The 22,490-nt window shown below is 35.3% G+C and overlaps 1 protein-coding gene across 1 annotated transcript in view; it reads right to left on the reverse strand.

The window, feature by feature from the left end:
• The window catches only part of MCTP1 (multiple C2 and transmembrane domain containing 1), a 397,320-nt gene that overhangs the window by 326,406 nt on the left and 48,424 nt on the right, over positions 1 to 22,490 (reverse strand). The window contains exon 2 of the mRNA XM_049769129.1: positions 6,162 to 6,276. Coding sequence (XP_049625086.1) covers positions 6,162 to 6,276 — 115 coding nt within the window. The remainder of the gene's footprint in view (positions 1 to 6,161; positions 6,277 to 22,490) is intronic.

Below are 22,490 nucleotides of genomic sequence, written 5' to 3' on the forward strand. Positions count from 1 at the left end.
TTTAGAACCTATTTGAATATTATCCTCCAAATCTAGGGAATTCAATTTTTTTTCCTAAATCAGTCGAGAATTAAGAATATTTTGGGGTGTTGCTAAAAAGTATATATGAAGATGAATAAGAGTAAGAAGAGAAATCCTGAATGGGATCTAGTCTGGGGTGGGGGATCTCAGTCCCCTGGACTAAGTGGTCAGCTCAGGGGGCCTATGGCTAGCTGTCATGCCCAGAGCCCTCAACAAACCAGCTAAAGGGACACAGAAGAACTGGCATTGGAGTCTTCCGGGTACAGCCCTGCCTCTGTAGTTTGTGGATGCATAGGGAGGAATTTCTCTCCCTCCCCACCCCGCAGGGCCTGATTAACCAGGCATGGCCCTGAAGACCCGCCTGGCATGGGGGATCTCAGTCCCCTGGACTAAGTGGTCAGCCCAGGGGGCCTATGGCTAGCTGTCCTTCCCAGAGCCCCCAACTTATCAGCTGAAGAGACACAGAAGAACTGGCATGTGGAGTCTTCCGGGTGCAGCCCTACCTCTGTCAACTGCACAGTATTTCCATCATGCAGTTGTATTATGGTTAATGTAACCTTTTGTTGTTATGAAAATGTTGTAATTAAAATAATAGTGCAACAAATAATTGTACTTATTTAATAATTTGTGGGGCTTATGTAGGATTACTTTTTCTGTCCTGAGGCCAGACTGGTTCTATTCAGACTATATAAAGACATATTGAAACTAAAAAAATGATATATAAATATAGAAAAATAATACCATGTTAGAAGCAGCATTTTCTTTCTCTTCTTTTTGACAAGCAATTCAACCCAACATTTATTCTCAGCTATAAATCAAATGGTTACTTTTGAAAATTTTCATGTCCAAATTCTAACACTTGGAATAATGACTACATAAAGCCTGTCTGGAGTACAGGTGGGGGTGGGGTAGGATGGAGGGAGATTTGGGACATTGTGGTGGGAATGTTGCATTGGTGAAGGGGCTATTCTTTTTTTTATTTAAACAACTTTATTACATACATGATTGTTTGGGTTTCAGTCGTATAAAGAACACCACCCATCACCAGTGCAACATTCCCATCACCAATGTTCCAAATCTCCCTCCTCCCCACCCGACCCCTGCCTGGACTCTAGACTGGCTTTCTATTTACCTCGTACATTCTCATTATTAGGATAGTTCAAAAACAGTTATTTCTCTAAATAAACTCATTTCTATTTGTGGTGAGCTTCATGAGGTGAGCTGTAACTTCCAGCTCTTTTCTCTTTTGTGTCTGAAAGATATTATTGCAAGAATATCTTTCATTTTTCTTAAAACCCATAGATGAGTGAGACCATTCTGCATCTTTCTCTCTCTCTCTCTCTCTGACTTATTTCACTCGGCATAATAGATTCCGTGTACATCTATGTATAGGAAAATTTCATGACTTCATCTCTCCTGACAGCTGCATAATATTCCATTGTGTATATGTACCACAGTTTCTTTAGTCATTCATCTGTTGAAGGGTATTTTGGCTATTTCCAGAGTCTTGATATGGTAGACAGTGCTCCAAAGAATATAGGTATAAGGAAGAGATTTTTGTATTGTATTTTTGTGTTCCTAGGGTATATTCCTAGGAGTGGTATAGCTGGGTCGTATGGGAGCTCGATTTTCAGTTTTTGGAGGAATCTCCATATCGCTTTCCATAAAGGTTGAACTAGATGGCATTCCCACCAGCAGTGGATAAGAGATCCTTTCTCTCCAGATCCCCGCCAACACTGCTTGTTCTCATTCTTTGTGATGTGTGCCAATTTCTGTGGTGTGAGGTGGAACCTCATCGTTGTTTTGATTTGCATTTCCCTGATGATTAGTGATGTGGAGCATTTTCTCATGTGTCTTTTGGCCATTTGTATTTCTTCTTTGTCAAAGTGTTTGTCCATTTCTTCTCCCCATTTTTTGATGGGATTAGATGTTTTTTTCTTGTAAAGTTCTGTCAGTGCTCTGTATATTTTGGAGATTAGCCCCTTGTCTGATGGGTATTGGGTGAATAGTTTCTCCCACTCAGTGGGGGGCTCTTGTATCCTGGGCGCTATTTCTTTTGAGGTGCAGAAGCTTCTCAGTTTAATATATTCCCATCTGTTAATCTCTGCTTTCACTTGCTTGGAGAGTGCAGTTTCCTCCTTGAAGATGCCTTTAGTCTCAATGTCCTAGAGTGTTTTACCTACAAGTTGTTCTATATATCTTATGGTTTCAGGTCTGATATTGAGGGCTTTCATTCATTTGAATTTAACCTTCGTACATGATGTTAGTTGGGGGTCTAAGTTCAATTTTTTTGCAAGTGGCTATCCAGTTGTGCCAACACCACTTGTTGAAGAGGCTTTCTTTGTTTCACTTAGGATTTCTTGCTCCTTTATCAAACATTAGGTGATTGTATGTCTGGGGAACATTCTCTGAGTATTCAAGCCTATTCCACTGATCTGAGGGCCTGTCTTTATTCCAATACCATGCTGTTTTGATAACTATTGCTTTGTAGTACAGTTTAAAGTTGGGGAAAGTAATTCCTCCCATATTCTTTTTCCCAATGATTGCTTTAGCTATTCTAGGGTGTTTATTGTTCCAAATGAATTTCAAAAGTGCCTGATCCACTTCTTTGAAGAATGTCATGGGTATCTTTAGAGGGATCACATTAAATCTGTACAATGCTTTGGGGAATATTGCCATTTTAATGATGTTAATCCTGCCAATCAACGAGCAGGGTATGTGCTTCCATTTCCGCGTGTCCTCTCTTATTTCTTGAAGCAGAGTTTTATAGTTTATTTTTTTTTTGTATAGGTCCTTCACATTTTAGTCAAGTTGATTCCAAGATATTTGAGTTTGTGTGGCACTATTGTGAGTGGAGTTGTTTTCTTAATGTCCATTTCTTCCTTATTACTATTGGTGTATAGAAAGGCCTTTGATTTTTGTGTGTTAATTTTGTAGCTTGCCACCTTGCTATATGAGTCTATTGTTTCTAGAAGCTTTTTCTTAGAGACTTTAGGGTTTTCTAGGTAGAGTATTATGTCATCTGCAAACAGTGAGAGCTCGACTTCTTTCTTTCCTATCTGGATTCCCTTGACATCTTTTTCTTGCCTAATCGCTATAGCAAGGACTTCCAGTGCTATGTTGAATAGGAGTGGTGAGAGAGGACAGCCTTCTCTTGTGCCAGAATTTAGAGGAAAGGCTTTTAGTTTTTTTCCATTAAGGACAATATTTGCCTCTGGCGTGTGGTAGATGGCCTTAACTATATTGAGAAAGGTTCCTTCCATTCTTGCTGAGAGTTGTTTTTTTTTTTTTTTATCAAGAATGGGTGTTGGACCTTATCAAATGCTTTCTCTGCGTCTATTGATATGATCATGTGATTTCTATTTTTTGTTGTTGTTGATGTTGTGTATTATGTTGATAGATTTACAGATATTAAACCAGCCTTTTATTCCTGGAATGAAACCTACTTGATCACAGTGGATGATCTTCTTAATGAGGCATTGAATCCTATTTGCCAGGATTTTGTTGAGGATCTTTGCATCTGTAGTCATCAGCGATATTGGTCTGTAATTTTCTTTTTTTGGTAGCATCTCTGTCTGGTTTAGGTATCAGGGTGATGTTAGCTTCATAAAAGCTATTTGGAAGTGTTCCTGTTTTTTCAATTTCATTAAAGAGTCTTGCCAGGATTGGTAGAATTTCCTCTTGAAAGGTTTGAAAGAATTCATTAGTAAATCCATCTGGGCCTGGACTTTGTTTTTGGGCAGACATTTGATTACTGTCTTAATTTCCTCAATAGTGATATGTATGTTTAGATATGCTACATCCTCATCATTCAACCGTGGAATATTATGAGTCCAAAAAATTATCTATTTCTTCCAGGTTTTCATTTTTAGTGGCATAGAGTTTCTCAAAGTAGTTTCTGATTACCCTTTGGATCTCTACCATATCAGTCGTGATCTCTTCTTTTTCATTCCTAATATGAGTTATCAAGTTTCTCTCGCTTTCTTTGTTAGTTTTGCCAGTGGTCTATCAATTTTGTTTATTTTTTTCAAAGAACCAACTTCTGCTTTTGTTAATCTTTTGGATTATTTTTTGGGTTTCCATTTCATTGATTTCTTCTCTCAGCTTTGTTATTTCCTTCTGTCTCCCTATTTTTGGGACCTTTTGTTGAGTACTTTCCAATTCTATGACCTGCTTCATTAAGCTATTCAGGTATGCTGAAGGGGCTGTTCTTTACATGAGTGAAACCCAATCACAATCATATATGTTATCAAGATAGATGTTTAAATAAAGGAAAAAAAGACAAATCTGTATACATCATAAACAAAAAAAGAAAATATTGTCATACAAGAACTAGATGCTGGAAAGAGGTAATGTGATATGCAGGATAATCCTTTAGTAACAATATGACAAACCATATTGTCTAAAAGGAAATGGGGGAGAAAGAGGAGGAGGATAGGAGAGGAGAGGGAGAGAGGGAGTGTGAGAGAGAAGAGAGAAGAAAAATGTCTGCCATAGAGACAGACCCAGAGAGGGCCTGGGTGAGGGCTGGAGGTAAACAGGGGACACTGGTTATGGGAAATATGAACTGGTAAAGGGTGTTGGACACTATCAATAAAATTCAGTCATAAATATATTTTCATCTCATGGTGATAAAAAAAATTGTTGTGGTGTTTTTGGGTTACACTTGGCGGTACTCAGGGATGACTCCTGGCTCTGCACTCAGAACCCCTCTGGGGTTGGCCGCATGCAATGCAAACACCTTACTGCTTACCTTACTATCATTCCAGCCCCTGATTATAGAATTTTAACTAACTAATTTATTTAATTTGGGCCAGAGTGATAGCCTAGAGGTAGGGTGTTTGCCATGCATACTGCTGACCCAAGACGGACCAGATTTGATCCCTGGCATCTCATATAATTCACCAAGTCTGCCAGGCACAATTTCTGAACACAGAACCAGGATTAACCCCTGAGAGCTTCCAGGTGTGACCCAACGCCCCCCACCCCAAATTATTTAATTAAAAATGGTCATATATTGGTGCTAAAGCAGTAACTGAACAGGGTGTTTTGTCTTGCATACAAGTTGGATTCCCAGCATACCATATGGTCCCCTTGAGCCTGCCAGGAATGATTTCTGAGCTCAGAGTATAGAGTAATCCCTGAGCATCACCGTGTGTGTTCCTCCCCAAAAGTGTAGTATACTAGATTTTAATTAAATACCAAATCTATTAATCATATTTGTCCTTAAAAACTTGCTTCTACATTAAATGATATTTTTCTCATTTATTATTTTAGAGACAGAAATAAGCAATTGCAAAATATAGTCCTAATGTTGTTTCTTCCACTAAGATTATTGTCAAATAAGGTAGAAATTGGAAATATACAGTGGAGTGAAACATGATTACTGTCTAGGTTGTCTGACTGAGTTCATGTAGCTCTATTAGCTCTCACTCTAGGATGAAGAGTTATATCCAAACTCACCTACCTTTAGGATTGCTATTTTGAATTAGTAAAGGATACTAAATAGCTCATTCAGAATTTATCTCTGACTCTCCCATTAAACTGGGTTCAAGAGACTTATTTTATAGCTAGTTAAGTTGGTTAATCAGGAAAATGTCTTCAGATTAGAAATCCATAAAGGTGTGTTCACCATATGTGTTCTTTAACATGGCCTCTAAGTAGCTAACCTGCCACGAGAAGTAGAACTGAGCCTCAGAAAATCACTATCAGTGCTGTTGAGATGGTAGACCTGGATCCTGAATTTCAGAAGATTCAACTAAGGAGATCTATGCAGCAAGAAAAGGTCTAGATCTGACTAGAGGTGACTTAGAATATGGATTCAGATATATGATTCATTGATGCAAATCACTGTTTCAATAATTATAAATACTATGGAGTCTATTATGCCTGCATGATATTAGTTTGTAGGAACCTAAACTTGATATCTAGGTTGGTATTAATTCAAAGGTTTTTTTTTTAATTTGCCTCAAATTCTCATTCTATGTTAAGAATCGGATAATATTTTCAATCAGATTATTAAACTTAATCTACTAAAATTATATAGCTGATACTTTTTAAGTTAAGCAACAATAAAGATCAAATGTTTGTTACAAACACATCAAATCAGTTTTCAGATAATGCTGTTCTTTTGTTTTTACCTCCTCGATCGCGGGCTGCTAAACCTTGACCCCTTCTTAATGTAATGTCCAACTGGTACATTCCGGGATCAGCCAAAGGAACATCTGCATTACTGGTTACAGGAGTATTTATTTTCTGTGAAACAATATAAAAGATATACATTATTATTTATGCTTTATTTTCTCCAGTGGAAAATATATGTTGCTCAGATTATAAAAATTAAAAATATAAGAACCCAAACTATAAAAATTGGTCAATAAATTAAATCATCTTACAAATTTACACAATATCATAATCACTCAGTTCCCTTAAGGTTTTGAAATCCTGGCATTCTATGGACTCAAAACCAAAAATATGGTAATTATAGGAGTTTCTGTTTTAGTTCTCATTTGAGATAGCAAGTATAAATGAGGAAACATTTTCCATGGGAAGTTCCACATTTTTAACTAAAATAAGAATTATGTATAGTAAAGTACAAAGGTATGCAAGAATTATTGGTTTCCATATAACTGAAAGCAAAAATTAAAGCAATTTCTTCAGGTAATTTTCTAATTCATTTATCAATACAAAAAGAGCTCATACTGATGGATCACACTCATTTCATTCCCAACATTAAATATAAGAGAAATAAATTCACCCTGGATTTTAACAGTATTTCTAAGAAATAAGTACTCTACGGAGCCTCCTAATAATGTTTATGTGGAATAAAAAGTCACAAACTCTTTCTAGAATTGAAATACTTGCAAGGCTGCCTCTGAACATTTTCAAAACAATATACACTCTTTGATTCACTAGGCATTGAGTTACAAAGGCAAATCTAAGAATAATAACTATAATAAAAAATAAAAAAGGATGATAAAATTGTCACATTTTATAGTTTTTGCCACTTTAAATAAACAAAGACTTTTTCAGATGTTGCAGGTAATTTTAAATTCTAATAACTTTTTCTAACAAAGAAAGATGCTTTTTTATTTTGGAATAATATGCCTGGGCATATGAAAATGAGCCAGAGAGAGAGAGGGATGGACACAGAATAGTTTCACTCATGATAAGAAACTTATCACAAAGCAGTAAATGCGGGAGCGTTAACTGCACTGACAACTACCATGTCAATGATAGTGAAAGAGAGAGAGGAGAGAGAGAGAGAGAGAGAGAGAGAGAGAGAGAGAGAGAGAGAGAGAGAGAGAGAGAGAGAGAGAGAGAGAGAGAGAGAGAGAGAGAGAGAGAGAGAGAGAGAGAGAGAGAGAGAGAGAAAGAGAGAGAGAAGTAGAATGCCTATACATACAGGTAGGGTGTGGTGTGGTGGGGTTGGGAACATTGATGGCGCAAAGTTCCATTGGTGAAGGGTCGTGTACATTTGATGACTGAAACCCCACTACGAACATTTCTGTAACTACGATGCTTAAACAAAGAAATTATTAAACAAACAAAGGAAATGCTAGATATAAATTTGGTTCTTTTTGTCTTTGTTTTAGTGCCACATCTGCAGATGCTTAGGGCTAATTCCTTGTTCTGCACTCAGGAATCACTTCTGGTGGTGCTCAAAGCACCATATGATATGCCAGGGATAGAACCAGGGTTGACAGTGTGCATGGAAAGCCCCTTACCCATTACTATCTCCCAGTCCCTCAGTTTAGTTCTTTTTTAATTTTATAATTCACATAAAATACAATTGTAAAGCAACATTAAAGAAGACTGATATAAAACATGAATTATTCATTGTTTAAATTTACTGAAGCAATTTTTAGGTTTTCAAATTTGATATGAAGTTTTCCCATAGGATTAGTTATTATTTAAAACAAGAAGCAGCACATAATGTAAATATATGATTTCTCCTCTGGTAATAATAAAAATAAATAACTGCTTTTCTCATAATATTGCAGTTTCTATGGGTGATTGTACCATTTTTCTAGTCCCTCAGGTTAGAGATAAGCAAATCATTCTTAACTTCATTTTTCACTCTCCACATCCAAATATTTGCAAGAAATTCCATGTACCATATTTCCATATAATACTGCCCCATGGTCTTTTAATTTTTTTTGCTACTAATTTGGATCAGGCTTTCAAATGGCTTAAGAATAATGGGTAAAATACTTATTATTAATACCCGACCTCATTTAAGTTTCCAGTGATCAAATATTGTGATATATTCTCCACATGATATAAGATATTATAAAAATACATGTCTGAATATTTGCTTAATTTACTTAGTTGGGATTCTAGGGTGTTTTTGTTTATTTGGTTTGTTTTGGGGCCATGCTTGGCAATATCCAGGGGTTACTCCTGGCTCTGCATTCAAACTAATCTCTGGCAATGTTTGGGGGAACATATGGGATTTCAGGGATCATATCTGGGTAGATTGGTTACATGTAAGAAAAGGGTTATATCTGCTGTACTGATGTCCATGCCCAAAGATGGGAGTGAGGTAGGGTTTTTTTCTTTTGAGGACATACACAGTTGTGTTCCTTTGAATATAATTTCCCTTTTTGATCTTGCTGCTTTCTTTATTCTATCCTTATCTGTGTGATTCATCATTGTGACTAGGATGGGTCTAGGGGTGCTATTTTTGAGTCTCTTTTAGCTGGTACTCTTCTGGCATGCCGGATTTGGTTGCATGAAGTCTTTATCTCTGGGAGTTTCTCTGTAATGATGTTCTTGACTGTTGATTCTTCCTGGGGATTTTCTTCCTGGGTTTCTGGGACTCCAATTATTCTTATATTGTTGTTTCTGTTGAATTTTTTGAACATTTCTATTTTCATCTGTTCAAATTCTTTGAGTATTTTTCCATTGTATGATTACTTGCTTTGAGGTCTTTTCCAATCTTTTATGTTGTATGGAGTTATGCCTCTCATCTTCCAGCTCACTAATTCTGTCTTCAGCTGCTGTTACTTTATTGGAGAAGCTTTCCATAGAGTTTTTCATTTCCTCTACTGCATTTTTCAGTCCTGTTATTTTAGTTCAGAGTTTTCTGATTTCTATATCTGTGGACTGTTCGGATCGATCTATGCTTTCTTTGAGTTCTATGAACATCCTCCATATTTCTGTTCTAAACTCCTTATCTGAGAGGTTAATTTGGTGGTTGGCATTTTTTGAGCCATCAAAGATGCCATCTTCATTCTCTATGCATGCTGTTGACCTGCGTTGTTTCCCCATTGTCACACTTGAAGTGTGATTCTTACTCTGGGTTGTGATGGGGTTCGTGTTCTATAAAAAATGCGGGGCTGCAGAGTGAAGTGGAGTGGCGGTGGTGCACTTATATTTTATTTTTGTTGTGCTTTTTGATTGTCACCAGGGTTTCACTTTTTTCAAATTTAATATGAATTTATTGACCAATAAAAATTTCGAATAGATTATCCCCTTCCTAATTGTTATGCCCCATACTTAGATGTATTCTTAACATAGGTTATTGATGTTAGTATGTATATATAATATTTATGTCTCAATAAGTTTGGGAACAAGATATATCAATGAAAGAATTACTCCCATTAAGGCTGAAAACATATCTATCTTTCCCTAAAGTGATGTTACTTCTTATCCCCTTCATTATTATTATTATCAGCATTATTTTGGTATTTTGAGAATCACTAGCTATGATCTATGATCACAGAGCCAGAAATAAAACCATTTTGTGTGGCCCCAATCCCCCACTTCTCACTAAGTAGTAATTAACAAAGTATTTATTGCTTTACAAAAACAGGTATATCATGCAATACTATTAGCCACAGGCAGGCAACATACTGAACATTACAATATCTTTATACATTTATTCAAATACCTTTATACTTTATACTTCTCAGAGTATTTTAGATTCCAAATGTTAATGACATTATATAGTATTTTTTCTCCTGCTGTGTTTAGTTAATTTCCTTTAGTAAAATGTTCTTCTGGCCCATCACAAATGGAAGATTTCCCTTCTTAGTTTGAGGTTGACTAGTAGTTTAATTTATTTACATGCCACATTTTCTTTATCAATTCATTCATCAATAAATGTTGCAATAAAAAACTGGGGATGAAGATGTTTCTCTGACTACTGACTTAAATTATTCTGGAAAAATAAACCCAGAAGAATAAATAAATACAAAAATATAAAATTGCTGATGTTATGGAAACACACACTAACAGCATTATTGATGAGTTTAGTTAGAGAAATAATTACATTTTGAACTGTCCTAATAATGAGAATGTATGAGGGAAATGGAGAGCCTGTTTAGAGTACAGGCGGGGGTCGGGTGGGGAGGAGGAAGACTTGGGACATTGGTGATGGGAATGTTGCACTGGTGATGGGTGGTGTTCTTTACATGACTGAAACCCAAACACAATCATGTATGTAATCAAGGTGTTTAAATAAAAAAAAAAGAAAGAAAACAACCAAACCAACCCTGAACTATCAGAGCAATATTGAGAAAGAAGGACAGAGCAGGACTAAAGTGTTAGCTCAAAGAACTAGAACACTTCCATGTGGGAGGCTCAGTTCAATATCAAAATTTTGTTGGATTTGCATGAACATTTAGTGGAAATAAAAAATGATCAGAGCTGAACATCAAACCCAAAGTCAACGACAACAGAATCTATACCCAATCTACAGCAAGCTGTACAAGTGGGGACCAATTACACAAGTACTCTGGAAGGTAAAGAAGGGATTCATGCTGGGAACAGGGGTGAAGGAGGACAACACTGGACAACACTGTTTTAATAAATAGTGATGATAAAACAAGATATCTATTGTAAAAATTGAAATTAGGCCCCTCCATTTGACACCATACATCAAAATAAACTCAAAATGGAAAAAAGAATTAAGACATAAAACTTGAAGTTGTAAAACTTCTAGAAGAAAATGTGAGATGGAATGGAAATCTTTGTAAAAACTTTTGGGTATGATTTAGAAGACACAGGTCAAAAAATTAAAAAAACTTCTCTGGTAAAGGAGAGAGATATGGGATGCATGGTGGGAACAGGGATAGAGGGAGGACAACACTGGTGGTGGGATTGCCCCTCATTTATTGTCACTGTGTACCTTAAATATCACTGTGAAAGATTTGTAATTTACTTTGGCCACAATAAAAATTAAAATAAAATAAAAAACTTCTGTGCAGTTAGAATGATCAATGAAATAAAAAGACAACCTAAGGAATAGGAAAAATATTTGTAAGGGCCTATAATCCTATATATATATCTATAACTTATATTGTTTAAGAGAAAGACACAAATAGCTCCACTAACAAAATGTACAAGTAACTGCATCATATTTATCAAAAAAAGCATCCAAATGATCAGATATGAGAAAATGTGACCACACCATTAATTATTGGAAAATACAAATAAAAAAATGAAATATCACCTCAAGCTAGTAAAGATTGCTATTGCTTAAAAAAGTAAAAGATTGTATGTTCTGAGGATGATGTGAAGAATAAAATAATAGGCATTATCTTAATGAGAAAATCAATAAAGACAGCCATTAAGAAAAATGGTATGGAAGAAACACTCTGTTCTTTGGTAGAAATGAAAAAGAATTGTCATTTTTAAATAACTTGAATTACATGTCCAAACTTTTGTTTATTTACCATCCATAAACAGGAAAATAGCCCTTCAAGGCTTTTAAAATAATTATAATGTGAACTCACATCTAATACTCAACTTTCCAGTAATGTGGACATTTACAAATGCAGAACTCAGATATGCTTTGTTCACAGGTATCTCCTTAATAAATAGCTGGTCTTGGATTGGACGATCTAGTTTGCCTGGAGTCTAGGTTGGTCTTGTGCCAGGAAACTTCAGGGGTCTGGTCTCTTTGTATTTAGGCCAAGGTTATTTCTTTCCATGTCCCTCATATTTTGGTGGGCCTATGCAAACAATTGCCACTCTAACACCATTTTTACTGTGCTCCTTTGACTCTAATCCTTAAAAAGAACCCACTTAAAATTTGAGGTTAACTTAAGCTAATATGCCTGTATATGGAATGTAAAAAAATACTATGCCTGTAATATTTAAGGAGTTACATAAGTTTTATGGCTTTAGATTGCCTTGTGTGCTGTTAAGAAATATTATAATGTGTTATAATCTGGGGACTTGAGGGACAAAGTAATTACATGGATTCTGTCTTATTTATCTTAATGTTCTTTGGCTGAAATTTCAAAGTTAAGATATCAGCAAGGGGACTTCTGAGACTTATGTTATGGGTGATTGTCCTTCCACTGTAACTTTACCTTGTCCTCTTTCTTTGCATCCTTGTTCTCATAATTAAAAATTAAATAATTAACAAAAAATAAATAAATAGCTGGTTTTTGCATAGTGCTTGTATGAAGTACATGTTCAGTAAATATTTATAAATAAATACAAACAATCGGTATGAGTTTACAGTTTTTATGTTATGAACTTTTTTTTCATAGGTTACTAGAAAAAAGAACAGCAGTACATAGGAATGACTGGCTAATGGAGGAGTTCTAACAGGAACAATTGGATTTTTGGTAAAATTCAGGGTACCATCTCAGGCATTAAACCAGGCCTTTCTACATCAGAGAATTACAGTTAGATATTAGCATTGGATTTTTTGAAAAACGAAGTACTCCTTTTACGATTGGAGATGTCAAATTTCCTTGTGCTTAATTGTTTTCTTATAGACTAGCTGTTGAGGGCTTGACTAAGACCCTGAAGTATCTGTGGGTGGGACTCAGGCACCTAAATTTTTTTCTTATAATACTGCAAGTGATATCACATGTGAACTAAATTGACTCATTGTGCCAAATACAAAACCAAGACTCATTGTGCCACTTACAAAACCAACTATAAAAAGTGTATGGTTTCTCCAAATTATATTATGAAACACTTGGAGAATATATGTAAAAATAAATATGATGTCCCAGGACTTTGAGCTCTACTGTTTAAAAGATATTTATATTTAATAGAAGAAAACTTCCACCAGAAGATGCAATGTTGTTGATGAATTCAAAGCAGAGTGTTGCCTTCTAACAGCTCATTTGTTTTTTGCTTTGTTTTTCAGTGTTACAGTGGACTGTAACTTAAAAACAACTGCTTTTCCACTATTTATATCCCCAAATCTATTGAGGCATTTGACAGACAAAAATGGGGTTACTTTGTTAACTAGGGTAATTGATCCTTACTTAGTGAGTGGAGTTATAATAACACTGTACAGAAAATCTTTGGTATCAGGGTAGTTTTATTTTTTAGATGTCTAGTATTGCAAGACTCCCTTTCAGTTAAATTTTTGTGAAAGCCTTCATGTTTTCAATATTTAAAAATGAACAACGTAAATTTCTCAGTAGGATAAAAATAAATAAAAATGAACAATGTCAAAAGAATATAAAACAGTATCATAGAAGACTGCCACTTAGAACAAATTTGTAGCTAATAATCTGTCCTAATTTATATGGCAATAAAATGTTTGAATATATCAATCTAATTTAAATAATTTTTGTTGGTAAATATTTAACTTTATAAGGAACAGCCCATCTCCAAAATGATTGGACCACTTTACATTTCTACACAGTCTATAAGGGTTACAGTTATTCCACAGTCATACTACATTCATGCACAAAGTAGAGTCAGTTATTAGCAGTTTTTCACATATTAGATCATCTCTGTGCCCAGTGGTAATTTAAATAAATTTAAGAATAAAAATAAATCTTCAAGAACAGACCACAAAAAATACTAATGTAATTAATTAGGCTCAAGGACTCATTTGTCAGGAAAACATAACTGAGTTCAGCTGAATAAATGACTTGAATTCTGCTTAAACCCTACTGAATGGGAAAATACCTGGTAATCAAGGAAATACCCAAGAAGTTTGCTGGTAGTGGTATATGACTCATCCATAGCCACACCTGAAAGCTCCCATTTGATTCCAAGTATTTCTAATTCCTTTGCCTCTTATTCAAAACTCATTAAACTAGAGCTGAGTATGTGATCTATGGGCTGAAACTGAGTAATAAACAAGTTGGTATTTAGCAAAAGTGTTATTGGGCAAAGGTGGCTTAGAAGCAGATCCAGAGAAGAAAATATTCAAAGTTATTGCTAAAATAAAATCTTTGTAAAGACAAGCAAAAGTGCTAGAATTCATCAAAGAATGAGGAAGATAAAAAAGATATAAAGTAGGGAGGTATAGTATAACTTAACAGTAGAACTTAAAGACATCAACTAACTAAACCTACAATGATAATGGTTGGGCAGGGGATGAATATTTTAAAGCAGCCATTTCTATCACCTTCTTATTTCCCATGGTCTTGTATTGAACATAAATGGATCTCTTCACTCTTAAAATGGAATAAAAAAGAAAGATATGACAAGAACCCTAGAGTAAGAGCGATTGTACAGTGAGTAAGGCCTTTGATTTGCCTTTGATTGCACATGGCCACTCAGGCTTGACCTCCCAGAACCCCATATGGTCCTGGAACACTGCCAGCAATAAATTCTGAGTACAGAGCCAGGAGTAACCCCTGAGCACCACTAGGTGTGCCCTCCCCCAAATACAGCAACACAAAATAAAACAAAACAAATGAAGAAAAAAAAAAGAAAAACTCTAAAAATGTTTAGAATAAAAAAAGAACAGTAAGAGAAGAAAAAAAAGAGCAAAAAGAAAAAAAACACTGTGCTTCTGTATTCAGAGGACAGTGGTATTGGAGAAAGTTGGACAGATACTACAAACAGAAAACTCTATGTCTTCAGTTTCTATTTCCAAGCAAGAGCAGCAATAACAAATGCTTATGTGTAGGTGTTTCTATGCTGTTTGCAAGCTCACTATGACCCATAGGTAGAATAAGGTTACTTATTTTACATATCTTTTGTTATTAAATGAAGAAATCTTTTGTATTTCCATGACAATTTTCAATAAGAATTTGGGGAAAAGTTTATGATTAGTGTAATCATATAACTTATCATTCAAACTGGATATTTTAGAAAATAAAAAGAAGGAGCTATGAAATATGTGGTACAAATAACTCTCCCAGGAAAACTGGGAAATAGGCCACAGTGTGTAAAGCTAGCCCTTAGTCAACCAGAAAGAAAACCAAATAGGCCGGAGCAATAGCACTGTGGGTAGGGTGTTTGACTTGCGTGCAGCCAACCCATGTTTGATCCCTAATATTTCATATGGTCCCCGGAGCTCCACCAGGAATGACCCCTAAATGCAGAGCCAGGAGTAACCCCAAACACTGTTAGTGTGCCTCCACAAAAGAAAAACAAATGAGGCACCACATGTCATATTAAAATTTTGCTATCCTTTGTTTTAGAATGAGACTACAACACAAGATTTAATTTTGGAAGTTTAAATTTGCCAATAATCCAAACCAAATCAAATGAATCTTTAAGTATTCGAGCACATTAAATGACAATATTTAACTGCTGCTGAAAAAAGTTCAAAATTCAGTATTCCCAGAATGTTTTTTCCTGGGACTCCCACAACACTGATTACTCACCCTTGGCTTGTCCGTTAAATACAAGGTTCTGTGCAACATTGCTTAGTTATCATGGATAGCATTTCCACCTACACAGACAGTATGTAAAATAACCTAAGCTAAAGGGAAGCAGATACTCTCTTGCCTCAATTCTTATGTGCACAGACTTCTTTTTATATTAACCTTACAGACAATCTTTGTGTTTCAAATGCAAATTCTCTCATGAAATGGTAGATGTAATATCAACTATATAAAGTCAACTCCAAAATCTCCCACTGTTTTCTAGTCTTTACAATGGAATAGTAGGAGTAGATATCAAAGGTGGAATTTAAGGGGCTTCTCTTGCAGATGGCAGACCCTGGTCCCCCAAAGTAACTCTAGAAGTCACCTTAAGGCATAGGGCTAGTATGAGCCTGCAAGTACTGTCAGATGTGGCCAAACTTCCCAACCTGAAACTATAGAGCAGATGAATACCTTTAATGGCCATTCTAACCATGTTATAAATTGGTCTTTTTAAATGTATAAAAAAATAAAAATATAAGGAGGTATATGTTTACATATGGAGATGGATAAAGAGGAGAGCTATTATAAGAGAAAAAGATTGTGAGTGTCAAAATATAAGTCCTGTATACAATTCTTAGAAGAATTGAGACAGAAATAAGAGTTTTTAAAATTCTATGAGATTCATTTTTATTTTGAACAAACTTAAAATTAAAAATAAATAATTTTAACAGAAAGTGCTTTTCAAAGAGTTAAGTGATTTACAAATTCAGACTGTTTTCCCTGCTTCATTCAAATTATATGTCTACGTTACAGCTTATGTTCATAGTTGACTAATTAGTGATTAAAACCAGTCTGCATGAGTTGATGTTATTGTCTCACTCATACTATTAATGACAACTATCTTTACTAGTGCAACAATAATCTTTATTTCACCCAACTATATGCATCAAACTGGGTACATAATAGATTTCAGATGTACAAAGTCCCTTGACTTTGTTTTCAGTGAGTTTCCAAGCACATACTTTCTTCCCAGAGAAAACCAAGTTGTAAATAAAGGATTGAAAGTTATTTTTTAAAGTATGATTTTACATTTGCTTATGAGATTTGAAATTTTAAAATATTACTAGTACCAAAGAGAGAGTGTTAGTTGGTACAGAAATTTGTCATAAAAGAAAATATTTTCTGAGTTTTCATACTAAATAAAATTGTTTTTCTTTTCTTGACCACAACCAAGTGTGCTCAGGTATTACTTCTTGCTCTGTTGCTCAGTGCTAATTCTCAGCAATTTTCAGGGGATCCATATGTGGTGCCAGAGTCAAATAAAAATTGGCCACATGCTATATATATATGTCTTAATCACTGTACCATTGTTCCAGCCCCATGATCAATTAAATCTATTGGGTTAAATGTTAAAGCAAAATCCGTTATGGATGACTTATGTCCTCTGGAAATTTTCAAGAGTTAATTGAAATAAATATAATAAATAAGTAAATAAGTGAATTCAATGAATAAATAATAAGTAATTACAATGAACATAAGTATAATTAAAAAAGATTTTACTTTTTTCAATTGGTACTTCAAAACAGTTTTGATAGTATCAAAATAGATCTTTAAAAATGTTCCCAAAACATTGCTAGAGCTTGTTTTCTCAGTACTACTTACAAAAACTATATATAAACAGTGGGAAAACTTGAGTACTACCATCTAAGTAGATAATAATAAAAGTGTAACATATTTTAAACAAACATCTTTGGCTTAACTTTAGCCTTAAGTTGATGGGCACAGGTAATTTTCAAACTGGACAGTAAAGAAGTCCTATTTAAAAATATTTCTTTATTTAAGCATCATAGTAACAAACATATTTGTAATTGGGTTTTAGTCATAAAATGCACACCTTATTCACCAGTGCAACTTCTCTGCCACCAATGTCCTCCCATTTTCCTTCTCCCCCACTGTTTGTGGTAAGCAAACATGCACTGCTATTATTACTATACTGTCTTTTATTTTTCTTAAATCCCACAGGTGAGTGAAATTATTCTGTGTTTATCTTTCTACTTCTGACATATTTTACTCAGCATAATATTCTTCATGTTCATCCATGTACAAGCAAATTTCATGACCTCATTTTCCTAACAGCTGCTTAGTATTCCATTGTGTAGATGAACTACAGTTTCTTTAGCCACTCATCTGTTGTTGGGCATCTGTTTTTTTTTTCCCAGATTCTGGCTATTATAAATAGAGCTGAAACAAACAATGGAGTGCAGACGGCATTATTGTATTGTATTTGTGTGATCCTAAGGTATATCCCTAGTAGTGGCATTGCTGGATCCTAAGAGAGTTTAATTTCCAGTTTTTTAAGGCATACCCAAATTGTTTTCCAGAAATGCTGAACTAGATAGTGGGATAACCACAGCAATGAATGATAGTTCCTTTCCCCCACATCTACACAAGCACTGGTTGTTCTTGTTCTTGTTCTTTGTGATGTGTGTCAGTCTCTGTGGTGTGAGATGGTATCTTATTGTTGTTTTGATTTGCAACTCCCTGATAATTAGAGATGTGGAGCTTTTTTTCATGTGCCTTTTGGCCATCTGTACTTCTTCTTTGAAGAAATGACTGTTCATTTTCTTCTCCCCATTTTTTGATGGGGTTAGATGTTATTTTTCTTGTTAAGTTCTGACAGTACCTTGTATATCTTAGATATTAGCCCCTTATCTGATGATTACTGGGTAAACAGTTTCTCCCATTCTGTGGATGACTGTTTTTTTTTTTTTTTTGACCTTAGATTTTTTTTTATTTAAACACCTTGATTACATCCATGATTGTGTTTGGGTTTTAGTTATATAAAGAACACCACCCATCACCAGTGCAACATTCCCATCACCAATGTCCCAAGTCTCCCTCCTCCCCACCCGACCCCCGCCTGTACTCTAAACAGGCTCTCCATTTCCCTCATACATTCTCATTATTAGGACAGTTCAAAATGTAGTTATTTCTCTAACTAAACTCATCACTCTTTGTGGTGAGCTTCCTGAGGTGAGCTGGAACTTCCAGCTCTTTTCTCTTTTGTGTCTGAAAATTATTATTGCAAGAATGTCTTTCATTTTTCTTAAAACCCATAGATGAGTGAGACCATTCTGCGTTTTTCTCTCTCTCTCTCTGACTTATTTCACTCAGCATAATAGATTCCGTGTACATCCATGTATAGGAACATTTCATGACTTCATCTCTCCTGACAGCTGCATAATATTCCATTGTGTATATGTACCACAGTTTATTTAGCCATTCGTCTGTTGAAGGGCATCTTGGCTGTTTCCAGAGTCTTGCTATGGTAAATAGTGCTGCAATGAATATAGGTGTAAGGAAGGGGTTTTTGTATTGTATTTTTGTGTTCCTAGGGTATATTCCTAGGAGTGGTATAGCTGGATCGTATGGGAGCTAGATTTTCAGTTTTTGGAGGAATCTCCATATTGCTTTCCATAAAGGTTGAACTAGATGGCATTCCCACCAGCAGTGGATAAGAGTTCCTTTCTCTCCACATCCCTGCCAACACTGTTTATTCTCATTCTTTGTGATGTGTGCCATTCTCTGGGGTGTGAGGTGGTATCTCATCATTGTTTTGATTTGCATCTCCCTGATGATTAGTGATGTGGAGCACTTTTTCATGTGTCTTTTGGCCATCTGTATTTCTTCTTTATCAAAGTGTCTGTTCATTTTTTCTCCCCATTTTTTGATGGGATTAGATGTTTTTTTCTTGTAAATTTCTGTCAGTGCCTTGTATATTTTGGAGATTAGCCCCTTATCTGATGGGTATTGGGTGAATAGTTTCTCCCACTCAGTGGGTGGCTCTTGTATCCTGGGCACTATTTCCTTTGAGGTGCAGAAGCTTCTCAGCTTAATATATTCCCATCTGTTAATCTCTGCTTTCACTTGCTTGGAGAGTGCAGTTTCCTCCTTGAAGATGCCTGTAATGTCCTGGAGTGTTTTGCCTATGTGCTGTTCTATATATCTTATGGTTTGGGGGCTGATATCAAGGTCTTTAATCCATTTGGATTTTACCTTCGTACATGGGGGTCTAAGTTCAATTTTTTGCAAGTGGCTATCCAATTGTGCCAACACCACTTGTTGAAGAGGCTTTCCCTGCTCCATTTAGGATTTCCTGCTCCTTTATAAAAAATTAGGTGATTGTATGCTTGGGGAACATTTTCTGAGTATTCAAGCCTATTCCACTGATCTGAGGGCCTGTCCTTATTCCAATACCATGCTGTTTTGATAACTATTGCTTTGTAGTACAGTTTAAAGTTGGGGAAAGTAATTCCTCCCATATTCTTTTTCCCAATGATTGCTTTAGCTATTCTAGGGTGTTTATTGTTCCAAATGAATTTCAAAAGTGCCTGATCCACTTCTTTGAAGAATGTCATGGGTATCTTTAGAGGGATAGCATTAAATCTGTATAATGCCTTGGAGAGTATGGAGAGAAATGGAAGAAAGAGGCCTAGTGGATGACTGTTTTACCCTGAGTTGCTATTTCCTTTGATTTGCAGAAGCGTCTCAGTTTAGTTTAGTCCTATTTGATTATCTCTGCTTTAACTTGTTGGACAGTGGTGTTTCCTCCTTGAAATTGCCTTTAGTCTCAATGTCATGGAGTGTTTTGCCCATGTTTTCTTCCACATACCTTATAGTTACAAGTTTCATACCAAGGTCTTTAATCCATTTTGATCTGATCTTTGTGTATGGTGTTAAATAGAGGCCTAAGTTCACATTTTTTGCATTTAGCTGATCAGTAGTTCCAACACCACTTGTTGAAGAGGCTTTCCTTGCTCCATTTTGCATTTCTTGCACCTTTGTCAAAGATTAATTGATTGTCTGTCTTGGAGTCATTCTCTGAATATTCATGTCTATTCCATTGATCTTTATTCCACTGCCATGCTGTTTTAATGATTTTTGCTTTCTAATAAAATTTAAACTTGGGGGAAAGTGATGCCCTCCCAATCATTTTTCCCCAAAGGGTTGCTTTAGCTATTTGTGAGTCTTTATTGTTCCAAGTTAATTTCAGGAGTGTTTGATCTACTTCTTTGCAGAATGTCATGGTATTCTAGTGAGATTGCATTAAATTTGTATAATGCTTTGGGGAGTATTCTCATTTTAATAATGTAAACTAGTCTTTCAATGGTGGTATCTTCCTTGATGAACTTTGTACTTCTTTTTCCATAGCCCCCAATTTCCTCTTGTTAATTAATATGGTTGTGGGACAGTATGTTACATAAAGATCAGACCAATCCCCCTCGACAACAATGATGGTTCAAGGTTGAGAATATGTCCTAAGATCTTCCAATTAAGACAAATATTTAGATTTTGTTAGCATGCTGGCAGTAAAGGAGGAGTGATTCCTCTTAGATAATAATGAGGAAACATAGCCAGTTGTGGGATGTTTTCATCCTCTTGGGACATGCTATAAATTGGAATAAACCTGATCATGAGGCTGAGGAATAGAAAAGGGGGAGAGGTAATGGGAATAGATAAAGGGAGGAAGAAATACAGGGAGATAGAGATAGTCAGACAACAGAAAAACTATTTTTTCACAATTTGATGGAACCATGGAATTAATTTCTAGATTTTATTTGATGTAACAAATTCCATTTACACTTTTAAGTAATTTGATGTATTTTTGTTAATGTTAAAAACAAAAGGTCCCCAATGGATAAAATAGCCATCTCTAATGGATGTAAATATTGTATCACTAAATTTGCACAAAAACATCTGAAGTAATTATTTACTCTTATTATCCTAATAATACAGATATGGAAACTGAGAGAGATCTTAAGTACAGGATTATTTAGTAAATAATAGACATAGGATTCTCTCTTTTCTGTCAAAGCCCCAAAGACAATATTCTCTGCCAATGTTTTCTTTACTATTAAAAATAATCACAAAGTAAATTAGATAACTGAAATGATGGGATAGTTTTAATTTCTTGGTCCTAATTATACCATTCCCTAGGTTCACATTAAAAATGGACATGCTGGTTGTAAAGAAAAATTTTAAATTTCTTATTTTTTATTTTTTTTTGGTTTTTGGGCCAGACGTGGTGACACTCAGGAGTTACTCCTGGCTATGTGCTCAGAAATCGCTCCTGGCTTGGGGACCATATGGGACGCTGGGGGATCAAACCATGGTCTGTCCTAGGCTAGTGCATGCAAGGCAGACACCCTACTACTTGTACTACCTCTCTGGCCCCATTTTCAATGTTTTATTCAAGATATTCTAAATAATAGATCTAATACTTCTATTATGAAAAATATTTTCTATTCATTATACGGTTTTAGTTTGTATATTTAATTTGTATATTTGATTATTAATTAAATTTATGTTATGCTACTAACACAAAGTTGTTAGTTTGATGCAATCTAAGAATTGATTAATTTACAAATAAAACCCAGAAGTCTTTAATTAGTAAGCAAAATACTAATATATATATACTGCCTTTTTATCATTTTGTATATCATATTATATCCCAGAGGGTAAAATAAATACTTTTCTAATGCAGTAGGATGTATTATTTAACTGTAACCTTTTGATTTCAAAGACAAAATGTATCTCTTGACTTTCAGGAACTTATTCCTTTTCTTTTCCTTTTTTGGGGGGGGTAGGGTGTAGTATTCAATATTTCTTTGGGCATACTCTTGATTTTATGCTTAGGAGTCCTGGAGGTGGGGGACTAGAAGTTACTCCAGAAATAGAACCATGGCTAGTTATGTGTAACACCAGTGCCTTATAGACTGTGCTATTTCTTCGGCCCTTATTTCTTTTTTGTTTGTTTGTTTGTTTTTTTGTTTTTGGACCACACTTGGCGGCACTCAGGGGTTCCTCCTGGCTACCTGCTCAGAAATCGCTCCCAGCAGGCACGGGGGACCATATGGGACGCCGGGATTTGAACCAACC

Source organism: Suncus etruscus, chromosome 2, assembly GCF_024139225.1.
Source record: "Suncus etruscus isolate mSunEtr1 chromosome 2, mSunEtr1.pri.cur, whole genome shotgun sequence".
Classification (NCBI taxonomy): Eukaryota; Metazoa; Chordata; class Mammalia; order Eulipotyphla; family Soricidae; genus Suncus; species Suncus etruscus.